The following is a 24,182-nucleotide window of genomic DNA, read 5'->3' as shown; positions in this document are numbered from 1 at the left end:
CTTTTCAAATAACATGTTTCTTGTCTGTGTACTGCATATTGCGTCGAATGTATGTATAGAGTGTCTGAAAAAAATCACCACTTTTTTAATGTTTTTTAGCAATTTGGAATCGAGTTTATTTAGCAATTTTGTTTAAGTAATTATTTAATTTTTTTTTTAGTTATTTAATTTTTAATTCTGGTCCTCCACCAATTTCCCGATATACTTCTTAAATTATTTAAAGAACTTCCGGATGACAAGTGGCTCATATGCCTGAAACACCCTGTATACTTCACCGAATGCCGCAATGAACAATGGTGCCTTCATCAATTGCGACAGCGCACTGATGTCGTGTTCGTTATCACGCGGTGAATGCCACTCGATATCCGGTGCTGTGCATTACGCCTCGCGGTTGTGTGCCAAAATTCTCCATTCTGCCCCTTCTCAACAAATTTTCCCGAAATGAGACGGCATACCTTGTTCACGGTCGAAATTGAAAATGCTTTAGGTTGGAACCGTAAGTTTCATTGTTGTCGTCATCACGTTTCTATGACGACCACAAACCTGTTCGATAAACGCTGAATAATAAGTCGGTGGTTCATTGCGGCACGAATGTGAATGCCTCTGATAATATTCCGTGGTGCTTTAACAAGCGAGCACTACACAATACTGTTCCGTGATTATGTTAGAGACATTCTCTTTATTATTGAGGAGACAGAGTCTCTTTATTATTAAAAAGAAAACAGCGAGAACACGTTAAAATATAATTAAAATATAATTAATGAAAATTTTGTTAAGTACTGTTCTAAAGTCTAGTTAAAATATAATTTTGCTGTCTTAATTGCAAATTAATTAATTAATTTAGATGGCAATTAAAATGGCTATTAAAAAATTTCGACGTCAAATTGATCATTCGAGCTGACGTCTAGCAATTTTCCATTAAATGTCTGTGCCTCCACATTTATATTCATGTGTATTTTTATTGAGCACTTGAGGGGACTTGACCCAAGTCAAGATAAATTCCCTCACTAACTCACCCATTCCCTTCCGAGTCGAGTAGTCGCACAGACCCATACGGTCGGATTGGTCCTGTTTTGTATCACGGAGACGGCCAGGAAAGCGTTCGTTGTCGACACTCCTACTACGAACAACGAGCTATCCTGAATTGAATGACCGGCTTGTTATGCACTAATTTTGATTAAGTAAGACTAGGGATGGCAAAGATGTAACGATGTGATACTAAGAGGATATAGTAATGTCTTTTTAGTGGAACTCATCAAAAACGGAATCACAGATCGATAAAACGAAATGCTGTTTGCCACAACTGGAAATTAGGGAAATGTCAGAGAAATTCAAAACGGTCAGGAAAATCAGGGAATATTTAGCCAAATTTTATGGAAAATTAAAATTCTTGGCTTTAAAGAAGTTTAATATGCGTACATCACACATACGCAGTTTCGGAATACTACCAACTTATAATTAAATACAAGTAGTGTCAATAATTACAATAATTAAATGCAAGTAGTGTCAATAGTAATTTACATTACTATGTTAAATTGCTCTCTCAACAGAATATTTAGTTTTTAAATCAGGATAAAATTACAAAAAATTTTTTTAATATTATTGAAAGTATCAAGGAAAATAATTAAATTTTATCTGGAAATCAGGAAAAAGTTATGGAATTTAGGATGAGGAATTTTTTGTGGCAAGCCTGCTCGTACCATTGAAAAAAAAGTTTGATAACAGATATCAAATATTGAGTGAAATAATTCCAATTAAATGTTTAATTAATGTAACTAAAAATAATTTTACTTTTTAAAATATTTAGAAAGTATTACAAAAACTTAATAATCTGACCAACCATTTACTAAATATCTAGAAAAGTAAAATTATTTTCAGTTATATTAATAAGCGAACATTTAATTGCAATTATTCATTCAATATTTGGTAACTATTATCAGACTTTTTTCAATATATGAATAATTGTTGCGTACATACATGAATAAATATATGTAAAAGACCATGGTTAATTTTATGCTTTGCCATCTCTTTTTCTTATAATATTTTAAAATTAATAATATACTTTAATTTATCATTAAATGCATCTTAATTTTTTTTTAAAATGCATTATATAATAAGATAATTAAATATACCTTATTATCTTCGTTTCTCTCGAAAATGAGATTACGTTTTCTATTAAGATAGCATTTGCGAGTCATAAAACATCTTGCACGGACAACGTGTAAATAATAATCTTCTACCATAATTTTCTTACTAACAGCTTTGTAGAGACAAAATCATAAACAAAACCCAGTTTAAGCGTTTAATATATACTGTGCACTATCGTCACACTCTCTACTTATACTTTACTTATACTTTAACAACCTAATGTCACACAAACATCTCATAAATAAAACATTCGCTTGGATAGAAGTAAGCTGACATTTTAATTATTGCAATGAATTAATTTATTCGATATATGCATAAATCTCTCATATCAAGCACATTTTCAATTTTCGGGCGGCATATTCGTCAGTGAGAGCCGAGTTTTCCGACAAACGTACCGCGGTTGAAATACGGGAACCGCAAGCGGAACGTAATCCAGCAACGATATTTCGATTCTACGTCCTCGCGGTTTCACATAGGTGCAAAAAGCACACTCGTTATTACGTAAAAAGTGCACCGCGTGCAAATGTCGGATTATAAATTTGAAACAGGATCATACATCCTCGCGAGCGAGAGGGTGCTTTTTTTGTGCGCAGGTTTACCCTGCCGGAAAAAGGATATAGTGGATCAGTAAATCTTCTCGACGTTGATGAGACAAGGTTCACTCTTTATACGTAATTGTAATTTTCTCTCAGGAAAATGTTGGCTCTAATATGCGCCTGATGCTTAACTCGTAATTGTGATTTATTGGCCGCACCTTGGTCGTTCGACTGAAGCACGAAAACTTGTAAGAGAGCAATGAAGAACAGTACAGTGGGATTTTTACAGTATTATTACAGGATAATGGAGGTGTTAATTCTGAATAAGAGATATGTGTTACAAAATTTCCATCGAAATAAGAGGATATTAACTAAATTCTGTGATTATTTTATTTTCAATTCAATTATTTATCGAACGCATATCGTACGATTAGTCATTATATTTGTATATATCAATAATATCCGCATGTTGTTTCTTTTTTTTATTTTAAAGTTCAGAATTCAGAATAAAGTTCTAAATGAAGAAAATAATAATTTGAAAACGATTGAAAAATACTGTTTGTTAGACTTGCAGTTTGATAACTACATACTCTTTTAATTTTTTTAGAGTGGAATCTCACTTTAAGGAGAGAAAATTGAGTCTTGAAAAAGAGTGACTTAATTTTCAATCTTTAAGAGTAAAAGATTTCACTCTTCAAAGTGACAATTCACTCTAAAAGTTTTAGAGAGCAAGTAAGTTCAGGAGTTTAGATGTGTTAAAAAGTTTAAGTTAGAAAACGAGCAATACAATAAAATATTAGTCCGTGAGTATATTATAGAGATATTGTGATTTCACAATATATTTTTTGGAGACTTAAACTAACAAAACATTGTCGAAACAGATAAAAGGATAGAATGCGTGCATCGAAGTCAAATACAGTGGTAGATGTTTTGTTAGTGCGCGAAACGTATATTTCAAGTATTTATGATGGAAAAATATTATTTGAAAAATATTTAGAAGAAAATTATCTATATAGAAATCGCGCTTATTTATTTAAAAAAATCATCTTAAAAAAAGAGAGAGAGAGAGGGAGAAAGAGAGAGCGAGAGAGAGAGAGAGAGAGAGAGAATCGTTTCTGTTTAAATATTTCATTTATTTCTATTTTTATTTGTGATAATGATTTTATTTTGTTTAACGTTCTACATAATTTCTTGATTTATTACGATATTAGAAGACATGAAATCATGGTATATTTAATAATGCAGATTTTACACGTTTCGTAACCGTCGATTTTTCACACTTGGATTCCGGGCATTTACTAAGTTCGTCTCCAATCAGAACCAACGTAATTGGAGAGAACTCGGAAGTTCTTGGTCTGTCCCGTGCTACTATCCCAACTCTCCGTCCGTCTGAACTTTCCGTCATCCGAGACTCATCGCGGCAACTCTCCAATTGCCGCGAGAAAGTAAAAAGCGCATAATTAACAGACTCCCGGCAAATGTAAGTATGCTTTTAACACGCGCGACCTTCTTTTCGGATCAAAAAAAACGTCTGAATTGCACCAGTTTAAAATTTCATCATGGGGAAAAAAGAATAACCGGTTTATTTTCGCTGTCCGTAATATTATTCCGCAATTTACCACGTATGATGTATTATTGTTCTTAGTTTAAGAGCGTGAAGCAATGTTTACATTTCTAGTAATATATATATATATATTTTAGGAATTCAACTTTTAAATTAAACAAAACGGATTCTTAAATGTGAATTTTACGCTCTCGTCTCTTAAATGTTATTAACTGTTAGTACAGACTATTTCTTTCTTTTCGAATCAAATGCATATCACTCATTGACTACAACAAAGACATAACTCAATAAATTTTAGAAAATGAACTTCATTATTTCAAATCATCAAAATTTTGTAATATTAACTTTGAAATACAATTTTGGTATAATAATAAAGTGTAGAGTCTGTAGAGGAATAAAAGTACCTATATATATTCATTTAAAATATGCTTTTTCTTTTCTTATTTTTATTTGTATTCTTTTTCTGCAAGCAATTAAAAATAACCATTCTTGACTTATGTCGTTATTGTAGCAAATGAATGATACAATATCCTAATACATCAAGTACATTTTATTACTTTGTTTTAAAATCCTTATACTTTTACACAAAATTAAACGAAATATTATATATTAGATAATATGTCGAAATGTCTCTGTTTGCTTTCATAGAGTTCTATTTTAAGAACTTGATTAAAAAAAGTTATTTTATTAGAACACGGAAAACTTTCATCACGCTACGCCTTTTATTCTATCCTGTATGGTACTTACGAGAAAAACAATACATATCAAAAATTAATATACATATACGTAGATAAAGCGATACACCCACGTGCACTATAAGTTGAATATTAGTTGTCACATCGCGCGATTGTATTACTTTTGATGTAGTATTAATTATTGATCATCCCGTATATTATTAATTAATGTTTATGATAAATAATATTAATTATTGATATATAATAAACACAGAATACAATGAAAAATTGACATCGCGCAACTAGCCGAATTATGTTTCGAGAGAGACCTAAATCACGTCGCGCTGGATAAATTAATCCGCATCACTTGTTTGGGCAAAATGCATGTGTGCCTTGCGCACACAGCATTAATATTACACTACCATCTTTCACAAGACTAAAAACATTAGTATCGTACGCACGATTAGAGAACAACAAAGGTATGCAATTAACGGTGTATGAAAACGAGAGACACCTGCCCGCGGCACTCTCCTCGAGGAAATTCCCCGATGTGTCCGTTCAGATTATATCGTTTTAAAGCAGCTTACTTTTGCTTAATTCCTGTTTGAATTATCACCTTTTTTGTCACGAATTCGTCCCATGCACAAACGCGTTTTACAACTTTTATCTGTTAAAACTGTGAGGTGAGAAAAACCTGTCGTATTTTTACGACCCGCGGAATGTGTTGATTTTTACTTACTTATTTCAACTTTGTTTTAAATTATTTCTGTACCTGAAAAAGAGAAAAAGAGAAGTGTGAGCGATATTTACAATAAAAATTATATAAACTCCAAATAATTCATGTTATCGTTTATTTTTACATCGACAAACACCTATATTAGCAGTGGTAACTCCTCTTTACGGTGAAATGAAGCATGAAAATTTTTTCATTGAATTTATGGAAATCACACGATCGCGGAAATGTTTTTCGCATTTTGCATTTTAAACGATGAATATCTGGATTCACGATCTCGTAATTTTTCCATATAATCCAGAATTCCGTGAAGGAAAAAGATAATACACGAGATGTTTAAAAACTTCTTTCCCCTTATAAGTTCGAACTTAGCAATATCAAGTACTTGAATCTTTTCTCGCAAGGGAAAAAAGAAATTATCTCTCTCAAGAGGTACGGCATCTACTTGAGGAACTTGAGATATTTAAGAAAAGTGAAAAAAAATGAAAAAGGAAATGAGAGAAAAAAGTCTGTAATAAATGTTGTAATAGTGGCAACATCATGAGATTGATAACGGTAATCACGATCGTAGCAATTACAATAATGATGATAGCAAGAAATAAGAAGACGGTAACGATATCCAAAAAGAGAATTGATACACAAAGATGCTTAAACTACGAATTACAAACGAATTGATAATTCTGTTTACGTTGTACTTCTTTTCTCGTTATCTCAGTTATCTGTGGAGATGATTTGAAATGAATTCCAAAAAGGAAAAGTAATTTTATGGAGTTGCCACAAAACTAGAAATCAGAGAAAAGTGCAAAATTTCTTGGAAAATTGAAATTCTTGGCTTTAAAGGAATTTAATATGCGTTTATCACACCTACGCAGTTTTGAAATACTTATACCAACTTAATAATTAAACGCAAGTAGTGTCAGCATTAATAGTAATTTGCATTGTTATGTTAAATTGTTCCTTCAGTGAAATATTTAACCAAGTCTGGACGAAAATATTAAAAAATTCGAAAATATTGAAAGCATCAGAAAATCGTGAAATTTTGTCTGAAAATCAGAGAGAAGTTATGGAATTTTAGGAAGTGTGAGGAATTTGTGACAACCCTTTTTACTAAAATGCGTCCTCTGTCCGTACTGTGCGTACGACAGCGATAACGGGGGTTTAGGACCGGCCGTGAGACGGCAGGGGTGGTACGCCATGCTGCGCGATACGCGGCGCAACGCGACGCGGCGCGGCGCGGCCTCTTCGGCCACGCAGTTCGTCGACGAGCGTCGCACTGTGTGTTCGCGTGCTCGTATCTCCTCTCTCTCTACTGTTTTTCATACCGTTCCATAAAGTTTGACAGTTCGCGTTGACACTAATTGCATTTGGTATCAAACGCGAAAGCCACAACGCCAGGACGACAGGCTAATCTGATCGCGAGACTCTTTCGCGCGTCTCCATTTTCTGACGTTTTATTTTTTTTTTTTCGAGGGACAGATTAAATTTTATCTGACGGCCCAGTGAGAAAATCTCTCATTTTTTTTTGTCTCTCGTGATCGATAATAGGCCGGCTTGCCGAAAGTGTTCGGTGTTCGTGTGTTGGATCGCCGCGATTTTTGAGACGCTCCAGCGCTCCACGCGTCGATCGTGTTGTCAATAAAAATCTTTATATCAATGAGAACGTTATTCCGCTGTGCTCCATTAATTCGAACGAAATCGCAAGCTGTCTTCACGATTTTACGTCACGTCACTTTTGCGAAATATAAATTTAACTTTAGAATTTCAAGTTCATCGACTCCGCGCAGACTTCGTATGAGCGCATTACTAAGTGAGTAACGATGTACTTTTATCAGTTGCAACGGGGAAATTGCAAAGATAAAATAAGCAAAATTCGTTGTAATTTACTTTCTACTGGATCTCGTTAGATAACGGGATGCTTAAATTTATTTTCAATGACGTAATTGTAAGATTGTGTTTCTGGCATCTCCAGAAATTAAGAATGTAAAATCAGAGAAAGAAAGATCTAAGAAAAGTTTACTTGCTTGTCTTTTGCTTGTATTCATTTGATTCGCTTTTTCATTTCGTTTGTATATTATAGAATTAATAAATTTAATATATTTATTTAATAAATTTAATATTTATTTAATACAGCATCTAGTGCTCATCAATTATAAGATAATTCTATTTTCTTAACGTTATTTGACCTCTTTATTCTTCATTTCTATGTGAAACGAATTTGAAAAGCTTGGTAGTTACTACCTACTACTTGTATTCTCACAACTAGTCAAGAGGATAACTTTATTATTTTTTGAGATATTGTCCCAACGAAAAAGTTGCGAAAGAGTTATTACAGCTTTTTATATTTAAAAATGTAGATGCAACATTAATTAACTATTTAATTCTTAAGACTTTAATTTAGACTTAAAAAGATAAATAAAAGTACTCGTTAGATTAAGAAAATATTAACGCGACATTGGATCCTACATGTACAAAGTTGAGGAAATTAAGCGTATGTTTAACTTTCAAGAATTTTGGAATTTAATATTTGATTTGTATATTAATAGATATTAACATTTTGACTGCCTATCACTTATATCCACGTAAATTTTCATAAAAGCCCCGTCATTCATTTATAGGTGTCGGGTTTTATTTTTCTTGATTAAAATAATTTTACTAATTATTTAAGACATTAAAGAAATTTTGTTTTTAAAGAACAAAGTATTAGAATAATTAAAAGACTATACAGAACCTTGGTCAAATATAAAGCACGCCCATAAATTGATGTAAATGTCTAACAAACAATAAATTTAGAAAGTTTTTTTTTTTTTGAAAATAAAATGTTGATTTTTATAACACTTTTAATATTTTGTTAGTTTTCCTTTGACTTATATTATTGCCTTTTTCAAGAAAAAGCAATAAATTGAACTTTATATTTATGACTAAGGCTGTATATTTATTAAGCTCAATGCTGAAACCAGGCAGCGAAAATTAAATCGATTTGTAGTCATTAAAGAAAATTGTTTTAGGCAGAAATTTATTTTATTCTGTAAATCCAATTCGCTTACTCGAAGATTTATTTCCTAGAATTTTCAACAAATAAATTGGACCACTGTTACAGCAAACCTTTCAATTTCGATGTTTGTATGAATTATGCATCAAATCACATTTTACGTATATATAATCTACATGCAGATGTAAATTACTGTCACATTCGTTTCCACACATAGATGCTCAGCTTGGGATTACACTACTTCAAATCACGTTACCGTGCGGTAGACAGCTCTCGCAAGCTTGATGCAGAACTTCGAATTGTATCATCGAAATAACTTTACCAACTTCGATAGAGTTACGATTCTCGCAAAGTGTATCTTCGCTTACCTGCTACACCGTATAATGGTACTTATCATTATATGCATGAGTACGTACTTATTGCAGATCGACCGCGCGCACGTTAATACACTATTTGAAGCAATTAGCGTATCTTTCCTTTGAACGATATTCTTTAGACAGAAATAAATTTCTCCTGGTGATTAAAAGAGTTGAAGCACTCTGTTTATATAAACGTTCTTATTGAAAAAAAAACTTGCATAAAAAAGAGAAATTTTTTAAATATCGAATATTTATTGAATATAAAATGAGTTTTTAGTATAGTTTATAAATTTTTCATACACGAGAAACAATTTACTTCCTTTTATACTACATTTATTGGAAAAAAATTGCATGTATCTTTTTGTTTCATAAATGTTATTATATAATCCAATGTAGTTGCAGTGACGGATTAAAAACCTTGAGTAACTCATTAGTAGTTGGCGCATTAAAATTTATCTACGAAAAGGACGGAAACTCGGAATGACTAGAGAACTGGAAATTTTCGGAGCTTCCGAAACTCAGTCATTGAATTAAGCTCCAAATTGTATCCGCGTTCGCGCACTCCGTCGGAATTGGAAGTCAAACTGACATCCGCGGAAACGAAACTGAAACGCACAGCCGCGCGTTCGGAGATTATATTTCCGGAGTTCGTCCGTTCGAGAAGTGCACCTTGAATCGCGATACGTACAACTTTGATGAGCCAGGAAATAGAGACGAGACAAGTTAGTCTCCCTGCGGAGTATGCCACCTCTGAGGAGAAATCGTGTTAGACGATTTTACACGATACAAAATTGACTGTTCTTTGTATGCGAAAACTTCATTTTGTTATGCATATTTTGTACGCTAAAAGAGGAAATTCTGTGACAAAGACATGCTTATGTTGAAAATTTTAGATGATCAACTTCGAGTTTTTTTTTTGTTATATTCTCATATATAATTTAGAAATTATTATTTATTATTTTCACCTATAAAATTAAAAATATACAACGTGCTAGTAAAATGATAATATTAATAATATACGTCAGGAAATTTATATAAAATTAAGAATAATATTTTTTGATAAATATTATTATTTATAAGAATAATAAAATAGTGTTATGTAAGTACAAAATACAATATAAGTTAAATGGAAAAATTTTTATACTTTGTGGATATACAATAGAAAAGACCTTTACGCTTTTATGTAATATTATCGTTGCAGCTGTTACGGGTATTTCAAGAGCAAAGGAAAAATTTTCAAAACCGCGTTGCGTATACCTTTAACCCTCTTTTTTTTATTTTACTTTTTTAAACGTGACAATCTAGAGAAAATGTTTAGAATATTCGTCAGAAATATTTTTAGAGGAGAATATTACGGAGCATTGTAAAGAAGATGGGAAATTTAGTTATAACTTTCAATAAACTACATAAGTTCTCTATGTAATAAAATGTATGGATTCTGTCTCTCGTGACCTTTAAAATTTTTACATTTTGTGAATGAGATTTAAAAATAAAACGTCTCTTACGTTTTCGCGGAAAGAATCGCTGAGGTGATGATAATGGCGCGTAAGAAGCGGTCGTTGAATCTGATTTTCCTGTTTAGTCTTGCTCGGTCGCCACGGGGTACGTCCTTGGAAGCGTACCGCTGCCGCAAAATTACCGTTCCTTCTCTCCTGGTTTCCTCGGCTTCCACGTGTAACAGACGAATCGTAAATTCCACGGTCGACAGCCAAGATGCTCGAAAGACCCACTTCGTTCGTGCCGGTCTAATTCATTCCGAGTCGACAAGGTATACACATAGTCGACGACGGGGTGTGAATATCGCGAATTGCATTTTCAATTAAAAACCCGTTTACCGTCTCGCTCGTCAGCTCGCTCTACTAACGCCTGGTTCGCTAACGTTTTACTAATTTACATCAGGTTTCTCCAACGGGACGTCACAGATCACAGTTAAGACGTTGTGCATGAAACGTTATACTTATACTAATATGCACAGAATGATTTTGCTAAAGTATTTCAAAATTTAGGTTGATACAAATCTGAAAACAATTTTATATTTAATATAATTTTATATAATTTTATGTAATGGATCATTAAAATAATTATGTAGAAAATTCAAGCATGGTGAGAAATGCTACAAAAAATTTTAACATTCTAGTAACCAGCTTGAGTAGTCTGTAGAATTATTTTGATAATTCAGATATTTCAAGATTCATATAATTTTTAAATTCGATCAAGGTGTGATTGCAAGAAGTTTCTCTCGGCGAAGTGCGAAAAGCGCAACCAAATCTTTCCATTAAAAAGTACACCTTCTTTGGGAATTATATGAAAATTATACGGAAAGAATAATTTTTGCTATATCTAATAATTTTTGTAATATCTAAAATGTATCTAGATATAAATCTAATTTAAAATAATTTCGTTGGATCATTAAAATAATTATGTAAGACACTCAAATTGATTGCGAGAATGTCAAAACTTCTTGCCTATCATGGTTAAAATTCTTACGTAATTAATTTAATAGTCCAACAAATTATTTGCAGATTTATATCTAGCTAAATTTTTAGATATTTTAATAAAATCGTTCTTTCCGTGATACGGAAAGGACAATTTTGCTGAAGTATCTAAAAGTATATCTAGATATAAATCTAATCTAAAATAATTGTGTTGGATCATCAGAATAATTAGGACTCTCAAATTGCTAAAATGTAAAAACTTTTTGCAGCATATTAGCCCATTGTGATTAAAATTCTTATGTAATTAAGTTGATGGACCAACGAAATTATTTTTAGATTTATATCTAGCTAAATTTTTAGATACTTTCTTAAAATTGTTTTTTCTGTGTAGAAATAAAAGAAATTTTTACATATAAGATCTCCCATTCTGCACGACTCGCTTATTTACTGGTTTTGTGAACTCGCTGATGTTACGTACGCTGGCTGCGCTTTTTTCTAGGTATTTTTAACTTTAATCTCATCTATTATGCCGCGCACGTGTGTATGTGTGTTTTATCGTAGTATGAAAATTGACAGAATGCGACACTGTAAGCCGCATCTGTACCGCATAATAATCAGGCTCGATAAAAACCTGTTGAATTCAATTCTGTAACGAAATTATTCACGCGTCTTCATATATGTAGAAAAATATTGTAGCAGAGAGAAAAGATGTTATTCTATCAAACTTTCAAACCGAGGGAGGGTCGATCTTAAGTGGATCAAAGAAATCCACGGATGAAAACTAGTTCAGCGACTTTCTGAGAAATGTCTCATGCAATTTACTCTCGGTCCCTTTCTTTCATTAAGTCGATTCAGGCCGCTCGGTTGGACCCTACACACGTCTAAATTTCGACGATCTCTCGTCGTGCCTCAGGAAAACCGACTTGGCCGACGTTTTCGCGAATTACGCCGAAATCTAATTTGCGCGCCTCGCTATCCGGGCTTTGCATGCCAAATTGGATAGCCATCAACGCGCGCTGTCGCGTAAAACCGTCGTCGGCTACGAGAGACGTGCATGGCCACGCGGCAAGGCGTGTTCTCTCATTTCCATAAATTGATATGCACTTCTGCTCGCCCTGTGTACGAGTTGTCGCGCCGCGTCGCGCCGCGCCGTACCGCGCCGTGCTGTGCCCGTAAACGCGGCAACTCGTTTAACCATCTTGCGAGGCGTACGTTATGTACGGTGCTCCGTTTATATCTGAAGAGAATATTCAAATAAATTTCTTCAATCGGGGGAGAGAGAGAGAGAGAGAGAGTGCGAGAAAAAAAAGAAAAAGAACTCGACACACGTAAACTCGGTTTTATATTAATATTTTACACGAGAAAAAGAAACACTATGGATATACGTAATAAAGTATACAGTTATACATATATGTAGACATACATGTACTAAAGTACAATCTGCATGTAGAATGTTTACACGAAAAGAACGATTTTGATGATTTATCTAAAAATTTAGTTAGATACAGGTCTGAAAATAAATTTTGTTGGTCCATCAAAACGATTATGTAAAGCGTTGAAGCTGATGGCTAGAATATCAAAATTTTTTGTAGCATTATTCATCATGCTTGAGTTTTGTACACAAACATTTTGATGATTTAATAAAATTATGTTCAGATCTGTAACTAAATAGATTAAATTTTTAGATATTTCAGGAAAATTATTCTCTCTTTTTAAATACTGAAAAATATATCAAGTATTTTGAGAAAATGAATTTTCTAAAGTATTTTTAGGCTTATTTTTTGTATTATATTTTAATTATTAATACTCTGAAATTAAAATTCGCATTCTCACTGATCGTATGTTCGATACTTTCGTGAACTGTAGGACACACTTCGAAGCATTTGTGTAGTTTGAGTTAAAGATTAAGATCATGACTCTCTCTCTCTCTATTTTACCTAGTATATTACTCCTAGCTGTGAGATCGAGTGAAAATAGAGCGAAAATAGATTCGCGCGCGATTCTTAACCGGATGAAAACTTGATTAATACTTATCGTAACCTCCATTGACGCGCTGCTATTATTAACCCAGTTGAACTATATTCGGATGTCTTCGCTCTAAAATTGAAAAATTTTAAGAATTGTATAATTTGATGAAGATTTTTGATCAAGTATATACTATTAAATACTATTAAATAATATAGGTACTATTAAAAAATAATATATAATATATCTGTATTTTATTAATGTAAATGCGTTTTCTTAAATATTACAAACTTCTTAAATATATACAAACACTGTCGTGAACCATAAAACCGAATGGCGCTTTTATAGTATGCTTCTATTATATAGTAAATTGCAAATTTGGAGTATTATATCTCTTTCGATTCATTCCACAATCTTGAAAAGTAAAAGAACGGTTAAAAAGTTCAATTTAATAGGAATTTTGATGAAATTTTAATAGCCTTTGTCTCGAAATTTTGTCCGTGACTCTCAGCGAAGCGATGTGAACGTAACTTCATTCTTTGAGCTCCTAAGATAGAGCCCATTATCATGCCTTATATTCCCACTTTACAAACGAGGAGCGAGAGAATTATCGAGTCACGAGGCGAGGCACAGCGCCAAGAGACCAGGCGTCTCCCTGTTTCTCAGCGTCGAACTTGACGAAGTGCCGAATCGTAATATCGAAAAGATTTCGAATTTCCAGCACAGCCAAACGCTCCCAACGCGGCTCAGTTTTCATCCAACATCTTTTACGGAAAAGCCCACACAGTTGGAAAAAATGTGTTAAATTTAACATAAATCGCATGTCCCAAATCCATTTCCATTCAAATTTTTGAGTTAATTTTACACAAGATGAATATGTTAGAAGGACACAAATATTATGTAAGAAAATAAATACAAAAAAAGATAACATCGACACAGTTTGTAAACAAACCGTGGGAACATATTTTTTTTAGAAAATTAACATTTACACGGAAAAAAAATGTAACTGTCGTAACTAAAAACTGCATGTGGTAACTAAATGGTAGGTGTAAAATATGGACAGCTAAAATATATTATAGCTAATATCTTAGGTATAATATCTATATTATAGCAGCAACAGTAAACCATTTCGCTGTAGTTTATAAATTTATAGTTACGGCAGCAAATATGTTATAACAAACTGAGATTAGCTGCGGCAGAAAAAAATCTTTTTTTCTGTGTATGATATATCAAATTAATACATATTTCATTCATTTGTCTTAAAATTTATGTTTTAAAACACATTACTTTTATGTTACTTGTTCACTTACTCAAATTGTGTTATTTTGACACTAACAATAAGAAACATTGAATATCAATTTCACAAAAAATCTTTAAATAACATAATCACATTATGTTAAATTAATACTCGAATATATTTAAAAATTCTATACAAACTGTTAACACAAACGTGAGTGAACCGTTTCCAACACAAATATACAAATTTTTTTACTGTGCATAAATAGCTTTTTATCGATTTTGTGAGTCAGCTCACTTCTTTTACAAAGAAAACGAGAAAATTGTAGATTATTTGATGTTGAATATTAAAGAGAATGAATATCAAGGGAGAAAGGAAGCTCAGATCAGACTATAGATCTGATGATCAAAATAACTACAAGTTCCTTTGTAATACGTTCCGTCTATAGAAAAGGTGTCCTACTTTTCTATCTGATCACGACTGAGAATGACAGGTGTCCCCTAGCTATGAAGTCAATCTTTAATGATAATAAGATACGAATAGTTTTTGTAGTTACAAACTGATGAAGTTGGCGAATTATTTTTTAATTACAAGCGATGAAATTGTTCCCTCGCGTTCTTGAGTAAACTTCAAGTAATCTTCACCTTTTTACTTTTTGATAAGATTTTAATTTAAGCATTAGTTTCCAAAGTACATGACATTAAAACTTGAAAACTAGCAAAAGTTCCGAAATTTGCTGTTCTATCGCGATAGTTTCGTTGAGGAAAAATTAAATCTTTGTAAATGATCATATTAAAATTTTATTCGATAAAAGCTTGTTAATTTCAATATTTTATTACAAACAGTGTCAGTTTAAAATTAGCATTTATAAAAGTCCAGAGATGGATATACATGTCTTTATGCGCCATTTTGCTAAGTAGTTTACTTTATTTCATATATAAAGCTTATATGAAGACACATAAAGTTTGTAATGTGAAGATGGAAAATTGGGATATCTATATCTTTATCTGTCTGTATGGTTTTGCACATTACGTGCATTATAGGCCATTCGATACACTGCCGTCCTGAATCTTTAAAGCGCTACGTGCCGATTCGTGTCAAGTGGCTTATAAATGGAAAGCAATGTACTACACTCGCACATCGTTCAATGGCGGATTTATCGATAGGTAGTCGCTGAGGACCTTTAAATCTCGAGGGGTTCCCACAAATTATTGTGCGGATCTACAAAGTCCTATAAAATAAAAGACGGGCGTCACATTAACATTTTAGCCGAGAGGACGTTGACTTAAAAAAAATTTAACTAGAGACTTACTAATATTTACACGGAAATGGTTCAGCAAAATTTGCTATTCAAGCAAAAATTTAGTTATTAGATACTGATCTGAAAATAATTTTGTTGAGCCATCAAAATAATTATGTAAGAAGTTCAAAATGATTGCTAGAATGTTAAAATTTTTTTGCACAATATTGCTCATCATGCTTGAGCGGCTTACATAGTTATTTCGATAGTCCAACAAAATTATTTTTATATCTGTGTTTAATTAAATTTTTTGATATTCCAATAAAACTGTTCTTCGTGTATTAATAATTGTTCTCAATTTCAAAAGAAAAGATATTTAGTACCTATTATTATACCAAAATAATAATATAATTTATTGATTATTAAAATTATTAAAACATGAATAAAGTGTAATTTGAGGTTTTTGATAAAAAATTACAAAGACTTTATATAATGCAACATGAAATATCATCGTTTAAATTATTTTCTTTTTTCAATTAACGAATTAATAGCGTTATGATAAATTCTGCAGTATTATATCGAGCACACACGCAGAATAACAGATAATATTCATTTGCTTTGAGTAAATATCGTGTTATTACCGGTACGTCACTCACCAATCGCTAATTACAAAGTGCATACCTTTAATTATAGGATTAAATTAACGATGTTAAATAAATGGCAAATTCCTAGAGGTGGCGAAAAATAACGAGGTCAATGATATTCTTTAATTTTTTTTATCTTCTAACAATTTTTCCATTTTAATATGTATATTATTTTTCAATTAAGATAAGCTTTAGATAAGACAAATTTATTGATAAAATTTTTAATTTATATTTTCTATTACAAACAGTATCCCTAATACTGTAAAATAAAGAGATTTGCCTTTTTTTCCTAGTCAACAAATTTTTTTCCAAGAGTTAAGAAAAATCCTCCATATTTTGCAGAAGTTTGTAGTCTCGAAATTTATTTTGGAACAAATATTATTCTAATAAAACAATATGAGATCTTGCGATTTTGTCGTCGCGACGCGACACAGTTTCTTTTTCAAAGCCGTCGTTATCAGCGCATCACATCTGTGAGAGTGTGTGAAGGGGAATAAACGAGAAACATTTCCGACAAGGTTGGTTTTTGCGTTAACGTAAATCGTATAGAGGTGAAACTCGAGCGTGCGGTTTTGCGGGCTGGTCCATGTCACTGCGAGGATGCTGGCGTGCGTCTATCCGCGAGAAAACTTCGAGGTGAAAACCGTGGCGGTAAAGCTGCATCACGGAAAATCCAAGAGGAAGTCCAAGTCCGTCCCAGCGAAGGAAAAACTTCCTTCAAACACCACAGAGACGGAATGCAACAACGGCGAGCGAGTAAGCAGCGAGGTAAGGTTCTACTTTAGGTGTGCACTTTGCTGTTTCGCTTTTCGCTCCGCCAACGCGAAGAGACTCTGCACTTGTATGAATAAATACTTAGGAGTTGGGAAAGAAGATGTTTGACTATTCTCACTGTGTATTATTAAATCGTATTAGAATCTTGATTGTAGAAACGCATGTCAAGAACAAATCGAATTTTCCAATATTTTATTCATTATTAATTATTCATCGAAAAATGTTAACTCTGTTATAGTCTAGTTAAAAGTGACGCTGCGATAAAGTTGATCGAGAGAAACCCATGTTATAACATTATACTTAAAACATGCATTAATTTCGCGCGTCGTTAAAGCTTTACGTACCGTTTAAAAGTTTTAGTTATCCAGTCTTAATTAAAACGCACGCATGCCTGAAATATTCTAGTTTTTACAGGGATGATCGAATAAATATTATGGAAAATCCATTGAGTCCTCCGTATTTACATTTTTATCAGTGTACCGTATATTCTCGCTTAAGCGAGTGTAATCATCATAATTGCAGGCTTGCTCTTTCTCCTCTTAAGTCTAGCCATTGTACTTTCTACACTTACGTTTTCTTACTTTCCTTTGTGAAGCATTAACTTATATTTATTTCCTTTTAATCAGGAAGTAGAAAAGGATGCAGCTATAGGAGAGAGCAGGCCTTGTTAGTTTCATTTGTGACTTCATTCATATAGTCCATTAATTCTCTCTCTTCCGTTCTTTCCCTTTCTAACGGACTATAATGTTGTAGAATGTCAATTTTCACATTATTTAAATATCTCGAGAAGTCGTGGAATATTTCCGTCTCAACTCGAAATCTACAAAGAGACTGCAAGTGGAAATTGTATTAAACCCTGTAATCGTAATTGAAGAAGCTCCGAGTCAGAAATACGAATTAATTATACACTTCTATTTTTTGCATTTAATTATACACTTCTATTTTTTGTCTTTCACATGGCGATGACGAGTCGCGCTTTCATTAATTTCACGAATGAATGCGACCGAAAAAAGAGGAGCCGGCTTCAACTCAAGCCGGCGCCTCGCCGAAACGAACAAACTGCCGATTACGACTTCTTCCGCGCTACCTGTTTTCAGGCTCCTTGAAATTAATTTTGCAGGCGGATAGTCTAGGCGGATCATCCCTCGGGGATTATCCGCTCCTACAAGAATCCGCGCTTCTATGAGAAATTTCTTTTTCGTTTACGTGTTCCCTCAACAGAACATCTTTTCGCAACTTTCCCGCCCATTCACGCACGGAAACGAATTCTTGGCTGGTTATCGGCCGGAGAGATTACCTCTTTTTCCTTCTTATATTTCTTTCCGAGAAGCTGGCCAGATCAATTGAGGACTCGGCGTGAAAGGATTGCAACCGCCGATACTCTTACAGCAAGCGCAATTATCTTTTGTCGAAAGTACTCTCGAAGATAAATGGATAAAGAAAATGTGGAGAATGTATTTTGTAAAAAATAGATATTCTTGAGAAAAGTAACATTTTCTAAGATTTTAATTTCTGATTATTATTATTATACTTTTTATATCAAACTTTTAACGATAAATATAAGGATAAAAAATATTTGAACCTACAAAATTAGCATTCTTGTGTTAATTTTAACATTTTTGCATGTCTCAGAAAGTCCACTATATATCACTGCAAAAATGCACGTAATTCTACATGGAAATTACATGTTTATGACGGAAAATTATCTAAATTACTTAAATATGATTAGAAATTTACTGGAAATTGTAAATTTCCAATCATATTTAGGTAATTTTCCAGTCATGAACATGTAATTTCCAAGTAAATTTACATGCATTTTTTTCAGTGTACGTCTTTAAGTCAAAATTAATATTTTGTTTTTTACAACGTAAGTTATAAATTTGACGTATAAAGCTCACAATTGATAAACTGCGTTTGTTAAAAAATACATATACTGGAACACGTGTGAAGCGTGAAACGTGACGAGTGTGACCCAGAAAACTCTGAGCGTTCGTTTTTACAGGTTAAAGTAGCATAATGTATGTATCTCCCGGACTGCTGTATGTATCATAACGGAATGGCGGGATAATGAAATTGAATGGGATCGGAGGCGAGTCGTTCGTTCTGCCGGCGGAGCTGTCGGGAAATGGCTCCCTTTTCATTTCTCTTGGCGATCGCGCGATACGTCCAACGCAACTCCGCCGTTTCGTTTGCCATTCTCGACCGCGTTCGCGCAGCTAGCCGGCTCGAAACAATTAACTGTCACGCGAGTGAGCGCGCGCGGAATGAAAAGAGGCAGAAGCTGGAACGACGAGGGCCTCCGCCGAAGGCGTCCGTATTATATTATCTTCCTCGTTCAAAACGGGCACGTTGTTATTGTGCTGAGCAGTGCGATACTTTCGCTGTAACTGCCGCTTTGAGACCACTTGATTCGCACCGGGAGACGTAGTCGACGCGAAGGATTGTGTCACTGCTAAGATTAATTTAACAATAACATATTGTCCAGAGTTATCGATATATATATAGGTCTGTACTCGCGCCGGATATTCAGCCGGAACTTCCGACAGACATTCTGATCCTCGTTATTCGTTACTTGAATTATACACGAGGCTTCATAACTTTGAATCCGCGAGGTAACTTTGAATACGATTAAATTGTCTTGAGAGTTAAGGCGAAGAAGCGAAATTCGGTCTTTCATCATTTTTTTTTTTAAATTAAAAGTCTCTTTTATTCCTTGTTTTATTTAAACGTACTTTGTACATTTTTTTACGAACGGGAACACAAAGTGTTACTAATTCGATTTTTAAATATGAAAAAAGACACGAATAATTTATCAATAAGCACGATGGAAGATTTTCCTTCCAGTCACGAATATTGGAAAGTGGTGTATAGCGAGTTTTGCTTTTATTATACTTTTGCGACTCGCGAATGTAAAAACGCAATAAGAAACACCAGTAGGAAATAACTGTACGAGCGCAAGCGAATTTCCGCGAGAATGCATTTTATTTTGAACACGAAGTAGAACGAAACGAGAGAAACCTTTGCGATCTGTTCTTCACGGGGACAACCGATCAGGAAACCGATATTTTCATCGTGCGTGTTCACTCTGGTGCGCATTTATTTCGTACCCGTTCTGTCGTCCGTCGTCGAGCGCGCACTTTCATTGACGTACGAAGGTTGCACGGAGTCCTTGTCATGGTGGAATTCGAAGGGCCGCACGCCGACCTTGGGATTCTACCTGGTATCGGACGCGGCGCGCCGCGGCCGACCCTCTCCAGATGGTTGTACGGGAGATGAAACAAAAAGAGGCATGAACGCGCGCACACACATCTCTCGATCGGTCCAGCGCTCCTTCAACTCGAAATACAGTGGAATTCGTGCGCCATCGAATCGCAGCCTCTTTTTAATGTTACAAAAAGAATTCAGAGAGCATGTAAATTAAGCGAACGATATACTTGAGCCTTATAGAGGTGAAAATGATCGAAAAAAAACTAGAAACTTTGAATAAAAAACTGTGAGTAAAAAAACAGTTTTTTTTCTTTGATCCCTGGAAGTTTTTTATTCGAATATATTTTTTTGGAGCATTTAACTATTTTGACGTTGTTATAGATACTATTCTAGAATTCAGTTTTTGCATTCATCCAAAAGATTTCTGTGAAAATGATAACTATAAAAGTTAAAATGTAGTATAATGTTTAAGTGCATAATTGTACATATTTTAAAAATTAAATTAATGAAACGTTTATCGAATTATTTTCAACTATTCTTAAATCGATATTATATTGGGACGTTGTCTGAATAATTAAAATTTAGAATACCTACACTGAAAAAAAATATAGTTAATTTTAACATATATTTAGTTCAATACTGCCAACTAAATATTTATTAAATATAAAGATATATTTATTTGATACAAGAAACATTAATTTAATTTAACAATAATTCTTTTTACTGAGAGAACAAATATTTGTTTACTGTAAGTTAAATGTTTGATTATTAAAATTGACTATATTTTTTTTTCAGTGTGCAATTACAACCTACTATTACACAATAAAACAGCATTAATTATTGCTAATGAAATATTATCTGTGTTAACATTTTGTAGTAGGAGAAATTAATTTATTAATGCAAATGACTTGATAGTTTTGGTTCGTCGCATGCATTAAACGAAGGACTATCCTATTGTTTACTTGAGGTATCCTATTGTTTACTTGGGTGGTATCTAATTAAGTCAGAATTTCGGTGAAAGATGAATAGAATGAAGTACATCAGTCATTTGGTCCTCGGATCTTCCGAGGATTTAAATTCCTCGAATTTCTTTTCTTTCTTATGGAGATGTGTTGAAATGGATGTATCAAGATATATCCTTACAAAGGATATGAAAAGTTCCAAGATAAAAAATTTAAACTTTAAATTTTTTTTACTTCTAAGTATTCTACTTTTTAAGAGGAAATTTTAATATATTTTACGCAACTTTTACGACTAATCACTTATATTTGTCGAGCATTCCAATTTTTATAAAAAAAGGCAACCGTTTGGACTCAAGAGATATTCCATCGTTTTATTACATCGAACATAAATTTTGTTTCTTTTGTTTACTGTGTCTCAATAGTTAACCATCAATAATTATGTTTATATCTAATTATGTTAAACATTGATAATGACCCGAAGGTGGCTCGAAACGTTTATAATGCTTTTCACTTGTTAATTATATATTAATATTATTTTTAATTTTTAATTTAATTCTGAATTCATTGTATTTGGCTCGTAGCCCTATAAAACACTAACTTTTATTTTTATTACATAAGCCATTCTATATATACATATATATATATTATGTATTTTAATATATTTGATGAATTATGTAATACGTGTCTATTCACATATATGATATACATATGCAGGGTGTGTGATAATTAATGATAAAACTCTCGCATAGAAGCAGAATGGATTAAACTAAGAAAAAAACTCCTTTTGCAATTTTCGCAATAGTTAACAAGATATTAATTACTAAAAATCGCTAAATATTGGTTTTTAATAATTTTTTTACTCAAATACTATCAACTTTACAGAAAAACAGCAAGAGACAAAAATTGTTTATTTTCTTCTCATAAAGTTCTAAGAATTTTTTCAGAATTTTTTAATATCGTATTTTCTCATGTTGGCAAAAATAAGAAAATATTGATAAAAACTTGATAAAAAATTCTGAAAAAATTCTGAGAAGAAAATGAACAATTTTTATCTCCTACTGTTTTTCTGTAAAGTTGATAATATTTGAATAAAAAATTATTGAAAACCAATATTTAACGATTTTTAATAATTAATATCTTAACTATTGCCAAAATTGCAAAATGGTAGAGGACTTTTCTTTTCAGTTTAATCCATTCTACCTCTGTGCAAGAGTTTTATCATTAATTATCAGACACCCGGTATGCATAGTTTTTAACTTTTTATTTTTTTATAAGTACACATGTTAGAAGAAAAAAGTTTTAAATTATAGTCTTTAAATTTCCGATTTAAGATGAAAATTTTTCGGTATATTTTTAAAAAATATCTCCGAAAAATTTATCTGAGCAAATAACGACACGTAATTGTTTTACGCACTGTGCTCTCCACGAAAGCATTCGCGAAAGGTCAAGAAACAACGAAGGCCGTTGATCGAAAGCCGATATTCAAGATGTAATTAATCGCCAATTCTGCGCCTTCTGTCGCCCGTTCGTACCTATTTACGCGTTCCTCGCCGTTGTTTTACCTTGGCACATACATTCGTATGCTTACGTGCATTTAATCTCGCTGTTTCAGTTAGCAGTGGGCGGGGGTGGTGCTGTGCTGGTGCTCAGCGAGCTTGAAAGCATGGCGGCCAGGCAACAACGGGAAATCGCTCAGCAAAGGCGCCTCCTGGAGCAGAAAGAAGCCCGCTTAGCCGTGCTTCGAGGCGCACAGGTGAGTCGCATTCTCTTCCATCATTTTCGTGGACTAAGATAAAGTACTACTAGGAATCATATTTCATAGTTTTTACTGTACAACTGATGAAAGTTGTCATCAATTGTGATCAGTTGTGATCAAAGTTTGAAAAAATACCAACTTCAAACCGAAAAATAAAGCTAATAGCACATATAATAGAAAGACGCAAGCAATAAGTAAATTAACGTTTTTTTAAATTTGCTATTGCTTATGTTATTGCTTTATTAGAGTGCTTACTGAAAAAGAACTTGGAATTTTCGAGAGATTTCTTTTTTATTCTTGAAAATCAAAGATTTTTATGGAATTTTATTGAGACACTCAGGGAAATTTTCGAAATTTTAAATTGTGCTGCTTTTAATCTCTCTTTTTGAAAATACATATATATATTATGTTTTTGATCATTTTTCTTTTTGATGATGTAAAATATTGACAATCAGTTAGCAATAAGAATAGTGTACACATCTGTGGCATCTGCGTATATTCATGTATATTCTTATATGTCTCCCGAGTTTTTATTTAAAAAATTAGGATGACAGTAGAAGACAATACTCAACGCAGAATAAAATAGCTATTATATTGTTGTTCTCTATATTTTTTTATTATAGGTTCAATTTGTGGTTCCAATTATAGAAAATAATAAATGTAGTCTCGTGGATCCCTATCTTCTAATAATTTTCAATACATTGTTTGCGTTGTTTACACTTCAATTTATTTCAAAGTTGCGTTAAAAATGTCTCTAATCTTATCTATATTTTGAACAAAAATATCTGAAAAATCTGGGAATTTTCAGGAAATTTTTTTTACAAGATTAAACACCCTGCCGAGGGGTCAAGCGCCATAGCAATCAGCGTACATTTCTTTAGAAATATATCGCGGCAGTACAGTAGTAAAACAGGCAATGCTAGCAGTAGCAATGCCTACACTGAAAAAAAGATTGGCTG

At 32.9% G+C, this 24,182-nt stretch overlaps 1 protein-coding gene across 6 annotated transcripts in view; it reads left to right on the top strand.

Moving 5' to 3' along the window:
• The window catches only part of LOC108732050 (Ankyrin-repeat, SH3-domain, and Proline-rich-region containing Protein), an 85,233-nt gene that overhangs the window by 28,236 nt on the left and 32,815 nt on the right, over positions 1-24,182 (top strand). For 3 of the 6 annotated variants that reach the window (XM_018462663.1, XM_018462667.1, XM_018462661.1), the window contains exons 1-2: positions 17,066-17,292; positions 23,080-23,220. In XM_018462663.1, coding sequence (XP_018318165.1) covers positions 17,125-17,292; positions 23,080-23,220 — 309 coding nt within the window. In that variant the 5' untranslated portion in view covers positions 17,066-17,124. Of the gene's footprint in view, positions 1-17,065; positions 17,293-23,079; positions 23,221-24,182 lie in introns of those variants that run through there. The other 3 variants (XM_018462664.1, XM_018462666.1, XM_018462662.1) reach the window with 2 other exon arrangements.

This window comes from Mycetomoellerius zeteki, unplaced genomic scaffold, assembly GCF_001594055.1.
Source record: "Mycetomoellerius zeteki isolate Tzet28-1 unplaced genomic scaffold, Tzet1.0 scaffold145, whole genome shotgun sequence".
In the NCBI taxonomy this organism is placed as follows: Eukaryota; Metazoa; Arthropoda; class Insecta; order Hymenoptera; family Formicidae; genus Mycetomoellerius; species Mycetomoellerius zeteki.
Note: the sequence above shows the minus strand (reverse complement) of the source record. Positions and strands in the feature narration are given on the sequence as shown.